General features: G+C 40.5%; 1 protein-coding gene across 1 annotated transcript; it reads right to left on the minus strand.

Annotated features, from left to right (window-relative positions):
- Window positions 1–1,106: 1,106 nt before the first annotated feature.
- Window positions 1,107–7,492, minus strand: LOC125899758 (gastrin-releasing peptide receptor-like). The gene is made up of 3 exons (XM_049594270.1): window positions 7,095–7,492; window positions 3,250–3,601; window positions 1,107–1,546 (listed from the first exon to the last, which is right to left on the minus strand). The coding sequence occupies exons 1-3, from the start codon at window positions 7,490–7,492 to the stop codon at window positions 1,232–1,234; spliced, it is 1,065 nt and encodes a 354-aa protein (XP_049450227.1). The 3' UTR covers window positions 1,107–1,231.
- Window positions 7,493–13,057: the final 5,565 nt, after the last annotated feature.

Genomic DNA, 13,057 nt, shown 5'->3' on the forward strand with positions numbered 1-13,057 from the left:
CGTTAGCACGTTAACTCGCTAATCTTGAAGTAGTTTCCTAGGTTTTTGTTCATTGTTACTGAGGATTTTGTTCAATTGTACTAACTTCAATTTGGAAAACTAGCTTAGCTCTGAAGAAGCATACAGGAGCAGCACACTGATGACGTCAGAGGGCTGTAATTAGGTTAATGGCAGTGTTGGTTCAGGTATGTAATGTGTGGTGCTGGTTCAGGAGCACGTCCCACTTGCACGCAGAAGCATTCAAATACACAAATACAGTTTTTGCTAACTGTAATGGATTGTAATGGATGCATGTCTGTAAAGCAGAAACATAGAATGCCATGGTTGGTACCAGTGGAGCCTAAGATACCACTACCTTCACAGCAATTGTATCAGAGTGGCAATGCCCCCCACACAAGGCATTTAAAGATGTCAGCTTGGCTCTGTGAGATTGCAACATTAAACAATAATTGATTATTCACAAAAAGCACCAATATTTGAATTGAAAATGCAAAATGATTTTCAAGTACAGCTCCATATATTACACATTAACATTAACGTTATAATTAACGAATGGCTAGTGAAATATATACATACAGTATACAGGCGTACAGCCAACCAACATTAACTAACACCCACAGTTTAACAGAAACATCTACAATGTGACATTTGACAATTCTAATAACTTAGCATTTGACACACATTCTTATGTAGCCAGTAAAATGCCTCTACTACACAGAGCAGCGCATGTCAAGAGTATAACCATGAATACCTCAGTCAGTATCAGAGGGACCTTCTGCTCCATCTTTCTGCGTCATCTTTCTGTAATAATGGCATAGTGCAGATAGAAACATGCACAATAAAGCTGCTATCTGACCTTTCACGCACGGTTTGCACTGCAAATGACAGCTGATCGAATCTATGTTTCACATTCAGTTTCATTTTACAGATACAAACTGAGAAAATGTACAAACTAACAAAGCATTTTTTCTTTTATTACATTTATTCATGAGGGCACATCAAATATTAGTCTGAAGCAACGAGAAAAAAGTTGTGTCGGCAGTGACTCCATCTTTCAGTGAACAGTCGCTGAATTGTTTCTGACAAAACCTTTGAGGCACCTCCTCTTTTTCCTGTGGCTTTGACTGGATAGCTGTAAATCAGAGGTAAACATGGGAGCAAAGACAATCAACAAGCCTCCAGTCCGACAGAAGCACAGGTCTTTGTCAAGTCTATGAAGTCGCACATGCTCTCAGACGGAGGTTATATTTGTGCTCTGACTGTTAACACTGTACAGGCGTCTGGGAGAAGTGCAGCACAGGAGCTGCTGGTTGAAGTGTTTCCTGAAGCTTTTGCTCATCAGGAAGAGGGCAAACGGGTTCACGCAGGAGTTGGTGAAGGCCAGAATGCGAGCGCACACGCTGGCGATGAAGTGGCCCAGCGAGGTGTCCACCTGGTCGTAGTGGTAGGAGCGGTACAGGTAGATCACATGACTGGGCAGCCAGCAGATGGCAAACAAGCCGACGAACACCAGCACAGTTTTGGCCAGACGCTTTCTGGACTTGATCTGATGGGAGAGCAGAGAGAGAAGGAATCAGCTTCTACAATTGGTCCACCACTTTGGTCCAATCTGAAATATCCTGACAACTATCTGGTGGATTTTGTAAAAACATTCATGGTTCCCAGAGGATGAACTTTGGTGGTCCTCTAAATTTCCTCTCCTGCAACCAGAACTTTTGTCTTTAATGAAATAGCTTAAAAACTATTGGATGGATTACTATAAAATTTGATACACACTGCAAAAAAATCCTGATTCTCTTTCCGTCTAGCTCCATTATCATGTCAGCATCTAAATTTCAAGGTTCAAGGTTCAGTTCATTGTTGTTTATTCGTACATGTTAAAAACGTGTGGGAACAAAATCCGTTACCCTGGTCCAGCAGCATACAAAATAAATAATTAAATAACTTAAGAGCCTATAATAAATACAACACATAGTCAAAAACCAAGCAGCATGTTAAAGTGCGTAACAGTGCATCAATAGCTGCACATAGTCACAGCAGTATTAAGTGCAGAGGATAGATTTTAAGCCAGAGCATTCATAAGCCTCACAGCCTTTTGGAAGAAGCTGAACTTTAGCTTCGTTGTTCTTGCTTTGAGGCTGTGCAGGGTTGAAATTTACACTTTGGTGTACCAAGGAACTTTGGTCACCAAAAACTTGCAAAACTAACAACCCTGCTTTCCCATGTGTGAGTGTCTGAATGACTAATGGGAACAATATTTTTTAAACATTGAGAGTGACTGCTGCAACTGGCAGAGGCAAAACAGGCTGCAGTGTAACCTTTCGTGGCTTGTTCAGCACCCTGTATGTCCAAACGCTAAAATGTTTATTTAAATGAAGTCTTGTGGGTTTGGAGATAGCGATTTCCTCTTCCTTCCTCTGTAAGGATACTCTCAATCAATCTAGTCCAATCAGGAAGACCTTCTTAGTGCTCATCCAATCACAGTTCTCTCCCTCCCACTCCCACTGCTTCCTCTAATCAGTTGACTATGGGTGTCCACTCTAATTATCCAGTCAAAGTAATTAACAGTGCGAACATGCACGATTGGTTACATTACAGCTTGTTTCACAGCTGCAGTGCTCTCAGTCAGTGTTGGACCAGTTTCGAAAGTGTTGTTCCAGAAAACGTGGGACAATAGGTTCCAGTTTGGAAAAAAAAAATCAGAGCATATGAATTGTCCATTCTCAAAATGGAGGTGGCTGGGACAGCGGCCAACAGCTAACGGTGCTGCCTCCATAAACACTACTATCAGCAATCAATCTGAATCTGCAAAGTAACTGATGTTATTAGATAAATGTAGTGGAAGTGGAAAGTGGCAGACAATGGAAAATAAAATACGAGAACCTATTAATTTGACTTAAGTATATTACATGAGTTATGGGTAGTGACCAAAAGAATGAGGTTGCGGATACAAGTGGCTGAAATGCCCAGCCTTAGAGATAGGGTAAGGAGCTCGGACATCCGGAGGGAGCTCAGAGTAGAGTCGCTGCTCCTCCGCATTGAAAGAGGTCCGTTAAGGTAGTTTGGGCATCTGATCAGGATGCTTCCTGGGCGCCTGGCTGGCTGGATGGATGGATGGATGGATGGATGGCTTTCTCAATACACAGTTTGAGTACTAAGCACTAAACCGGGAAATGTATAGTTTAGAAATACGTTTTTAAAGACCACTTTGTAAATAAGAGAGAAAATTACAGGACCCAACGTACACACCTGTTTCTGGAGGTGCAGGTGTCCTTCAGCAGGGATGTCCACAGAGCTCCTGATCAGACAGCGAGCGATGAAGCAGTAGTAAACGGATATGATGAAGAGTGGCACGATGTAGAAGATGAGGAAGAAGGCTGTGGAGTGGATTTTTGGGTGCAGCTCCCCAGCGTGGGGGTAGGGCGCGCAGGTCACAAATGTCTCGTTGGTGTGGCTCGTGGTGAAGGTGTGCAGGTCGGAGAAGACGGCCTCGGGGACAGCCAGAGTCACAGAGAGGAGCCAGATGACCCCCACTCGTAAACAGATACTGAGAGTAGCGCTGGATCTGTGGCTGTCCAGAGGTCTGACTATGGCTTTGTACCTGAACAGAGAAGAGAGAAATATGTGGAGCATCACTGAAACTTGTTTTGTCATCATGTGGAGAGGCTGTTTGTATCATGCTGATTACCTCATTCTTCATTATGTATGCAATCAAGAACAGCTGCAGAGAAATGAGTTATTGTCTCGTCACTGATTTCAATGAAGCACTCCACCCACCACCTCCAACTGAGGGAGACTCAATTTCTCCTTTTAATCAAATAAAAATCAGCTTTGATACCTTTTCTGGCTGTAGATTATACAGCAGACAAAATTAAATTAGGTTTTGGATGAAAGAAAACAGCAACAACAGCAGATATTATTAGCTCCTGGATAGGCAGAGTTACAGACAGAGGTGGAAGGTTTATTTATCATAACTGGTAATTTTTTTTTGTTTGTTTGCTTCCTAAGAAAGGTCAAAGCTGCTGAAAATAGAGAGAGCGGCTGGCAGTTCCCAACACATTTTCAGACAACGAAAACCTAAATCTGGACCCTTCTGTCACAGATTTAATATTTAATCTGTGTTAGGTTGTTCGATCAGCACCATGCTGGGCCCATATAATCATTTTAGCTCTGCACTTCAATCTCTTTATCTCTTCCTATCTTATGTCAGGGATTTCCAACCTTTTTGGCTTGTGACTCCTGAAAGTGAGAGAATATATAACCTTTCATTACTGGTTGCATATGTGCAGCTGGACTGGTGTGACGACGCAATCACCAGAGTCACCAGAAATGTTGGAAATGTACATTTCTGTGGACCATGGATATGTAACATTTGTGTGTTTCATATGTTGAATTTGTGCCTTTCATATGCACTGTGGTGGATATCCTCAAATGTTATGTTTCAGTTTTCGTGTGGTTAGGTTTAAGCACAAAACCCACTTGGTTAGTGTTAGGAAAACTTCATGTTTTCACTTAAAATACTCAGTTTTGTTGCATTTTGGTAACAAAAAAAAAAAAAAAAATTGTTGTTTGTTGGTCTCAAACACTGGTCTGCTTCTCGGCAGCCATCTTGTACCAGTTAATCTTGCTCACCAGGCACCTGCCAGGATTGTTGAAGTTGCACTTGATGACATAACTGTTTTCCCTTGTGACGCAGTCGTGTCTTGATGATGTTTCATGTATTCCCTGCTAATAGATTGATAAATTAATAAGCTGTTTTTTTCTGAGACCATTCTGTTTGAGGCTGTTTCATCTGACATCTGACAGAGGATTTCCTGAGACCTGATGCTTTTTCATCTAAGGTCTGACACCTGAGGATGTCCTTAAATGGACACCGTAGTAGTCTTGCCCAGATTTCACACCTTCCACCATCCACTTCTCCTTCTGATGAAAAACTCATATACATCTAATCCGAGCTACTTGATGTGATGTGTATGAAATGTATTTGCATTTTATTCTGGTGACTGGGTTCAGTGTAACTTCATCATATGAATATTAGAGGTAAAGTCCTCCTGATTTCTCAAGAAAATAAGCAGATATCAGGAGGAAAGTCCAGCAAAATAAACTTAATTTCATGTACTTTCTGTTCTCCTAATCTGTTAATCATGTTATGACCCTTCAGATTTCTCTCGATTCAGATTATTAATATGAAAGAGAATCAGTAAATAAAATATGATCATTTATTATAGATCAAGAAAAAACTTTAATGACTCCTGGAGGGAAATTCACAAGCTACCCAGCAGAATATAAAGTAATTAAAATTAGCCCCACTGTTATCAGCTGCAACACTTAAGCAATAACACATTAATGTCTCAATAATTGGATCCAGTGACATAAAATATGTAATTTTAAGATGGGCCATTCTGTATAATGAGTATCCCAATCCCAACACTTAACAGTCAGGAAATAAATGTACAGAGAATGAATTGTTATATATATAATGAGAAAAAAACATATATTTATTTTACATACTTACACTTGTTAAAACCTTATAATTTATTTATTAATTTATTTCTTATTTTATTTTATTTTATGTCATAGGGACAATGCAATTTAACATAGTTCCAATACAGAGTATGGGACTGATGCGTTGCACAGAGAGTTTATAACTATTGCTAATTTTCAGCTCTTATCTCTAGTTGGGCTTTTACATATAGACCTAAAATGTTATTAAAATATACAGTTTAAAACATCATACAACCACGGAAGGCACAATAAAATACATAGACCACAATCCACACACTACAATACATATACCACATATACAGTACCAAAACACTGACACTAATACCGCTTAAAGGTTTGAGTGCATTTAGCTAGGAGTGTGTACAGCTCTGGTTTGCTTTTACCCAGTATTTGTCCTTTGTTGTGAAGGATTTTAAATCTGTAATCAGTTTGATTTTAGTTGGTAATGTGTCCCAGAGTTGACCGCCCATTATGGAAGAAGCTGATTGTTCAAATTCAGTATTTTACAATTCATGCTGCTCCTTGTCCCTCTGTTACTCTCTTGTCTTTGAATAAATCTGGAAAGAGGCTCTGGAGCTGGACTGTTGATACATTTGAAAAAAATAATTTCAGGAAACTGAAATTAATAAAGCTGTTAAAGCTGAAAAGATTGTGTCACTCTATCACACTCCAGCTTGTTTGTGGGTGCAGTTTATTGAATTTTGTCCATTTTTATGAACTTGTATAATATAGTGTCGGGTATTTCTTGTCTTTTTTTTTAAATATATATGTATGTATATATATATATATATATATATATATACATATATATATATTGTATTTAGTCTATTATATTTTTTGTACATAGATGATTGTCTGTTGTTTTGTGGTATGCTGTGGACCTTTCTCTGTGTCCTTAAAAAAGTAATTATTATTATTATTATTATTATTATTATTATTATTATTATTATTATTATTTTCAGTGCCTGGTTGTATTAAGATGCTAAAGATGTTTGCTCTGGCTTAATTTGCACTTCAGAGTTTCCAAAATCATTTTCCCCCCACACATGTTGGATATTTTTTAGGATGATTCCCACATTTGTAGACCCAAAAGTGTTAAATATTAAGGGAGCAACTGACGACTTGGACTAATAAACAAAGACATTATTCAGTATTTTAGATCCTGGCAGCATGGAGAGGCTGTTGATGCAGCATTCAGACCTTATGCTCGGGAATAAAACAGCAAAACGTAATTTTACAGGCCTGTAATGTCCTATAGTGTTGTAACAATGTGGTTCTAATAATAGGGAAAAAAGGAGGTCACTCTGGTCAGAGTTTAGCCAGTTAAGTTTATACAACAGTTTCCACAGTCATGTCAGATAAAATGTGCAGAAAAAAGTACTCTAAACATAAAGACTTTTAGAATGTGTTAATGTGAAGTAATACTGCAGCCATGCGTAAAAGCATGACTCTTCACCCATTTCTATCCACGCGTCATGTTGCATCAGTGTAGCTCTGAAACAACAGATAAAGTGTGTCAGTAAGGAAACCTAGTTATTAATCAGTCAACAAGTGTAAAAGCATGCTCGGACTAACTGCGTGAGAAGTACCGGTCAGCGGAGAGAGCAGTGAGGGTGAACACGGAGACTCCCACCGAGGTGAGCTGGATGAACGGGATCAGTTTGCATCCAACGCGGCCGAACAGCCACTCGTCCACCAGGTACCGGCTGGCGTCCACCGGGGCGCAGGTCACCAGCAGCAGCACGTCCCCCAGAGCCAGACTGGACAGGAACAAGTTGGGCACTGTCCGCATGGACTTCACCATCAGACAGGTTTTCATTAAGGTGACATTTCCGACCAGACCCACGATAATGATGAGCCCGTACACAGCAGCGATGCCGATCCCGGGGAGCCAGATGTTGTACAGGAGCTGCTCCCTCATGGACACATTCAGGACCAGAGACCCGCTGTCATCTGGGGTAATAACCAGGGAGTCCTCCAGAGACATGGCAGCCTATGCAGGGAGAGGACGGAGGTTTTCAGCAGGGTGGCCCGGTTTCTCCTGGTGCGTTTGGTGACTGACTTTATAAACTATATGAGCTCCTGCTGTTGCGTGCGTCATTTTACGCGCTACAGGCTGAAAGCTGTGGATATGAGGGTGGAAAAATATCTACAGGGAACATATAGGCTGATCTGTTTCAACTTAATTCTTTGTGTAGAGGTGAGCTGGGCTTAAACTCTACTAAATGTAATTGAGAAAATATTGGTACATATGCACAGATGATCTGGAGATGTCCACACAAAGTAGTCGCCTTGATATGATGCATATGATTTGGAGTTCAGAGGAGGGGACAGTTTGAAGAGACATGATGAAATGACCAATAACTTCCCCACCAACATTTGTATGTGGGGCCCATGTGGGTAGTGAATGGGCTGAAAACTGGGCCATATATGGGCTTATTCATGGGTTACATATTGGCCCCATGCCAGTTGTCCACATGGGTGGGTTTACCCAAGTGGACCCCAGATAAGATGCCCATTTTGGGCCAATACCCATTTGGTACCCAGGTAGTCCTAACATAACTTTGCGGAGCCCACTTTGGTAAACCCGCCTATGTTGGCATGGGGCCATCATGGAACCCATGGGCAATCCTATATAGGGTCCATTTGCCATCCCATTTACTACTACTACTCAATGTCGGTCATGTTGAAATGCAGTTCCAAATTTGGTTCCCCTTGAAAAAGTTGTGTCACAGATCATATCATCTTTTCATTCCACACCAAGATGACTGGAGAACTCAGGCAACCAAGCTTATATTGAGAAACATGCTAGCTTATGAATTCTCCAGTTCAGTAATATTGGGGGTTTTTTTGGCAGCTACTGTTTTCCAGTCTTCTTTTGACATAACTTGTGTAGCCCTACAGCCAAACAAGCAAACCAGAGGACATGTGGAAAGATTTATATTCATTACTGCTGAGACTGAATGACATACTTCCCCCCAGAAGGACTTGACTGCCAGGCAGTGCCATAACATATGAATCAAAGCTCCCAGATGCCCATGACCATGCCAGCAGAGATCAGAGGAGCTTGGATCTATTTTTTAATACTGGAGGGTGTGATGTAAGCTATATGGAGGATCTTTGATTGTATGTCTGTGGCTCTAATGGACTTAGAAATCACCACTGGGTGGCTCCATATTTTTTGCCACTCTTCAGGAGTCAATACGACCCCCAAATCTCGTTCCCACTGGGCGCTGGGATTCAGGGAGGAGTAGATCAGCATCTTATACAAACCTGAAATGGCACCTCTATTTAATGCTGCAGACTTGAATTGTCTATCTGTCTCCTGATTGTAATCAAAATATTCTTTGGGGAGTTTTGAGAAAACTGATTTTAAAATCAATTGTTAACCCATTTAGTACCCTGGACCTCACATAGGCCCAGGTCCCCCACACAAGTCCCCTCTTTGTACAATATTATACCTCATACTGTAAGATACAAGCTATAACAGTGGCTCCCAACCCTTTTCCTTTACCTACCCCTCTTTTACCAATGAGTAAACTGAGGACCCCTGACTAAGGGACATCTTTTAGGATTATGTCAGTGTTTTGTTTTTCAGCAATCACAGATATTTAATAGGCTTCTTTTTAAACAATGTCAGTGTTTTCTTCTCTCTGACGCCTGTCTGACGCCCCACTCTGTTAGCTCTCTGGTTGTTTAAACTGTGTACTTTTCTAATGTAGTGTGAGGCTGTTTAGCAGAGCATGAAGGTCCTGTGAACATAGCTTGTATTCAGCTCTTCACTCTGCCCTTACCCTGTGAGTTTTACTGATATTTATATCTTGATGAATGATCTAAATTTGACAAATTGGGGGGGAGGGTGACCTCTTTGCTGCATGTCATCCCCAGTCTTTCTCCCTCTATTCCTGTCACTCTGCAGCTGTTCTATAATAGAGGCAAAAGCCCTAAAAAAAAATATCTAAAAACAAACAACCAGAGTTTCCTAAGGCCCCGCTTGTGAAGCTTTGATGACCCTTAGTGGGGATCAGGACCCCCAGAACCCAAGAACCAGTGGGCAATAAGATGACTCTGTTCTGTTCAAAGTAAAAACACAAATGTAGCCTACACTCTTCCAACCAAAAGTACTAACTAGAGCCATATAGGGTTTTTCGGCTTGTCACCCTTTCTTCAAAAAAAGGGTTCTTCAGAAGCAAATAGTTTGGGGTAGAACCTCAGCTCTTTAGGAAGAACGCTTTGGGAAATCTTTTGTATGAGATTGTAGTTATTTAATAAGTATCCCAAACCCAAGAAAAAAGTATTTCTGTGATTTACATAGCATGTTTTTGTTATTGCCTGTATCGTTTCAGTGTTGGTAAGCGGTGTATGGTCATTTTTAAATAAATTACAGCCAAATTATCAAAACTATGTTGTGAACCTCACTTAAAAACTAAGTAAGGTGTGGAAGTAAAGGTCAAACCTTTCAAACCTTTATGTTTTCTTGTACAACATGCCTTCACTGAATCTCTTTCTGACACATTGTTGAAGGTCCCTGAAAGATGAGCAGTGGTGATCCCAGACGCTGGGGCCCCCAGGTAAAGGAGTACATCAACGCCCTGATGGTTGCACTGTAAGGTCTGAGCCACAGATTTGGTTGTTTTTCCCACTGACACATCATGCCATATCCCAGCAGCATTTGAGGAACTGACCCGAGGTGTTTTTCACCGAGCCATCTCTGCTCCTTCAGCAGCTTTTGTGCCACCAAACGTGGGTGTTTAAAGCCAAAGCATTACATTTTTCTAGTGTTTTTTTGTGCCTAAATCTAACCACACCTTCACCACAGCGTTGCTGAGAAACATATCTGCCACAAAATAATGTACAAATGTAACATAGTCATGACTTGCAGGAACGTACAATGGAAAAAATCCTATGGTAGCAAGAAGAGGCCTCACTTAAGAGGCAGCGGCTGGTGCTCTGTATAGTGCCTTTATTGTCATTTTAAGGGAGGTTATACTTGTCATTGCAAAATGTGCCAATGTGAGTGGCCCCTTTTCTCATATTATTTTGGGGGGCCCAAAATAACTGCCTGGATTGGCTCTCCTGAAGGTGCGTGAAGAAGTGGACATAGCCATTTTGATGTCACCCATTGGTTTGTGGGTTACTGTATTGGAGCTTTTGGTGTTTGCCGTTTTCACTGATGCCATATCCTCCTGAGACCCTGTGTCCTCATATGAGGACATCACATTGTGGGGTTACTTGACCTTATATTTCATTCTACATAACTTAGACCTGTTGTCCTCGTTTGTGGACACTTTTTATACCGTCTAGTGGTAGTGAGAGCACAATACACTAATCCATGTAAAAACAAGATGGCAGCCATCCCTGCCAAGTCAGTCCTGACAAAAAAGTGGGCAAGGAACAAAACCTGATCACATTTAATGTCTGGAATTTGTTTATTTGTAATTAATAATATTTGTAGTTTGATATGGCAACAGATTTGACCAATTCTAACAACACTATAAGCTACGACACTGCTAATAAGGAAGTACTTGTTTAAAGACAGTTGGACTTATACTTTGATTAGAGGGTGGAGCTGTGAAGGAACAATGGGTGGATCTGACTGAGAACCAAAGGCGACCACCTGGTAGCAACTTGTCAAACACGAGGTAGCCACACTCTGAAGCAAACCCTGCTTTATAATTTATTTTAATCTAAATGGGACCATAATTTACAAAATAAGCATCATGGTGTATTGCAGAAGACCTGAAACTTGTGACTGAGACCATGAACTCACAAGGAAAATGTTTACTGAGGTAATAAACCAAGTGAGAAGTAATATTATTTTCTCATAGACCTTTATTTGTAACAAGTGGAGTCGCCCCCTGTTGGCCATTAGAAAGAGTGACAGTTTAAGGCTCTTCCACATTGGTTTAACTTTATAGACCCAGAGATAAAAACCCCCTGCTGCAGCATCATACTCGAGACATATAGCAGCATTATTCTCTGGTGCGTCAGATGGTGCCAACTTGGCTTGAAATCATTTTCCAATATAAATGCAAATTGAATTTTCCCGTATTGACGGGGTGGAAAACAGAGATAAAAGTACGCTTTGGTGAGCATGACTTTAACCATTTTAAATTTCTAATACTCTTCTGTTGCCAAATATGATTTCAAAGAGCAAAATGGCTGCAGAGTTGGTAATTCTCAGAAGTATTTTTCCCCCCAAAATGTGTATCATTTGAGAGGAAAAACAGCCTTCAAAGTAAAATGTCTTCTTGGACACTTTTATCTGAACTCACAAACAACAACACACACTGACTCCACCGCCTGCTATTTCAAGTGTTATGTAGATGGACCATGTTGATCCAAATGATGTTTTCAGAGCTCTGAGTGGAACTGCATCCACTTCTGTTCTCATTTGATGTCAAAGCAACCTCCTCCTCATCTCTCTCTCCATTATCCTCACCCTTGCGTCTCTTCATCTCTAAGACATTTGGATTCATTTTGCCAGTTTTAGTGGTTAAAAATTGACCATTGCTTCCATATTTGTCAACAGCATTCATTGCCTGTTGTTTTCTTTCTTTCTTTATAAACTGGGCAAAGACCAAAACAAAATTTAAATAAAAGCATCTCCCACACATTCAGATAACCACTTTAAAATGGCACACCATTCGATTAAAGCTGTGATTAACATGGCTGATTGTTGGCTATGATCTACTGAATATTTAATGTGTTTGGTGGTTTTAAAGAGTGCTTTGGGTTTTATTCTACAAGATTATTGTTTGTTCTGTTTTTTAAATCCTATGTAATGACCCAGAGGGAGACAGTTTCATAGTCTTGGTGCCAAATAAAAAAACACTTATGTTCAGTGGATAGTATTTATTGTATAAGTGCACTTAAAGTGTCACAGTAAAAGTACTCGTTCTGCAGAAAAATGTCCCCTGTGCCTGAAATATATTACATCAATAGTGGACTGTTCGGAGTTATACATGAGTGTATAAACAGATATTGTAGCTGCTGAGATGTTCCCATTATTAACTTTTTTTGTGTGTGTGTGTTTTTGTGTGTGCGTGTGCGTGTGTGTACACTCAGAAATTTTATTTCCCTATCTAGGGATAATTTGAGTCTTGAACAGTTTTGTGAAAAAGTTGTTGAAAAGTTATTTTATTTTACTTAATTTAATTTAATTTAATTGCTGTGGAATCAGTGGTTTAAATGAGGTGTAAAGTGGAACAGAAGGAATCTCAAGTACAACTACCTCAAATTTATACTTAAAATTTAGGGCAGCAGTACCTGGCTTCATAAGGACTTGGCTTGGGAGTTGGAGAATCACCAGTTCAAGTCTCCATACAGACCAAGTATGAGTGTGGACTGGTAGCTGGAGAGGTGCCAGTCAGCCTCCTGGGCACTGCTGAGGTGCCCTTGAGCAAGGCAGGGAACCTTCAACTGCTCGGGGCACCTGTCCAAAGCAGCCCCCTCTGACTTCTCTCCATGTATAGGTCCTGTTTGTGCATGTATGTGTATTTCGGGCCTGTGTGTATGACAACAGAGTGAAATTTAATCTCCCCTTGGAGAT

The sequence above is a fragment of the Epinephelus fuscoguttatus genome, linkage group LG13, assembly GCF_011397635.1.
Source record: "Epinephelus fuscoguttatus linkage group LG13, E.fuscoguttatus.final_Chr_v1".
Lineage (NCBI taxonomy): Eukaryota > Metazoa > Chordata > Actinopteri > Perciformes > Serranidae > Epinephelus > Epinephelus fuscoguttatus.

Excerpts from the sequence above, each read along its gene's own strand:
- LOC125899758 (XM_049594270.1), bottom strand. The coding sequence starts at position 7,492 with ATGTCTCTGGAGGACTCCCTGGTTATTACCCCAGATGACAGCGGGTCT. Across the intron at positions 3,602-7,094 it reads ACTGCTCTCTCCGCTGACCG|GTACAAAGCCATAGTCAGAC; the intron begins GTACTTCTCACG and ends TTCTCTGTTCAG. Across the intron at positions 1,547-3,249 it reads ACCTGCACCTCCAGAAACAG|ATCAAGTCCAGAAAGCGTCT; the intron begins GTGTGTACGTTG and ends CTCTCCCATCAG.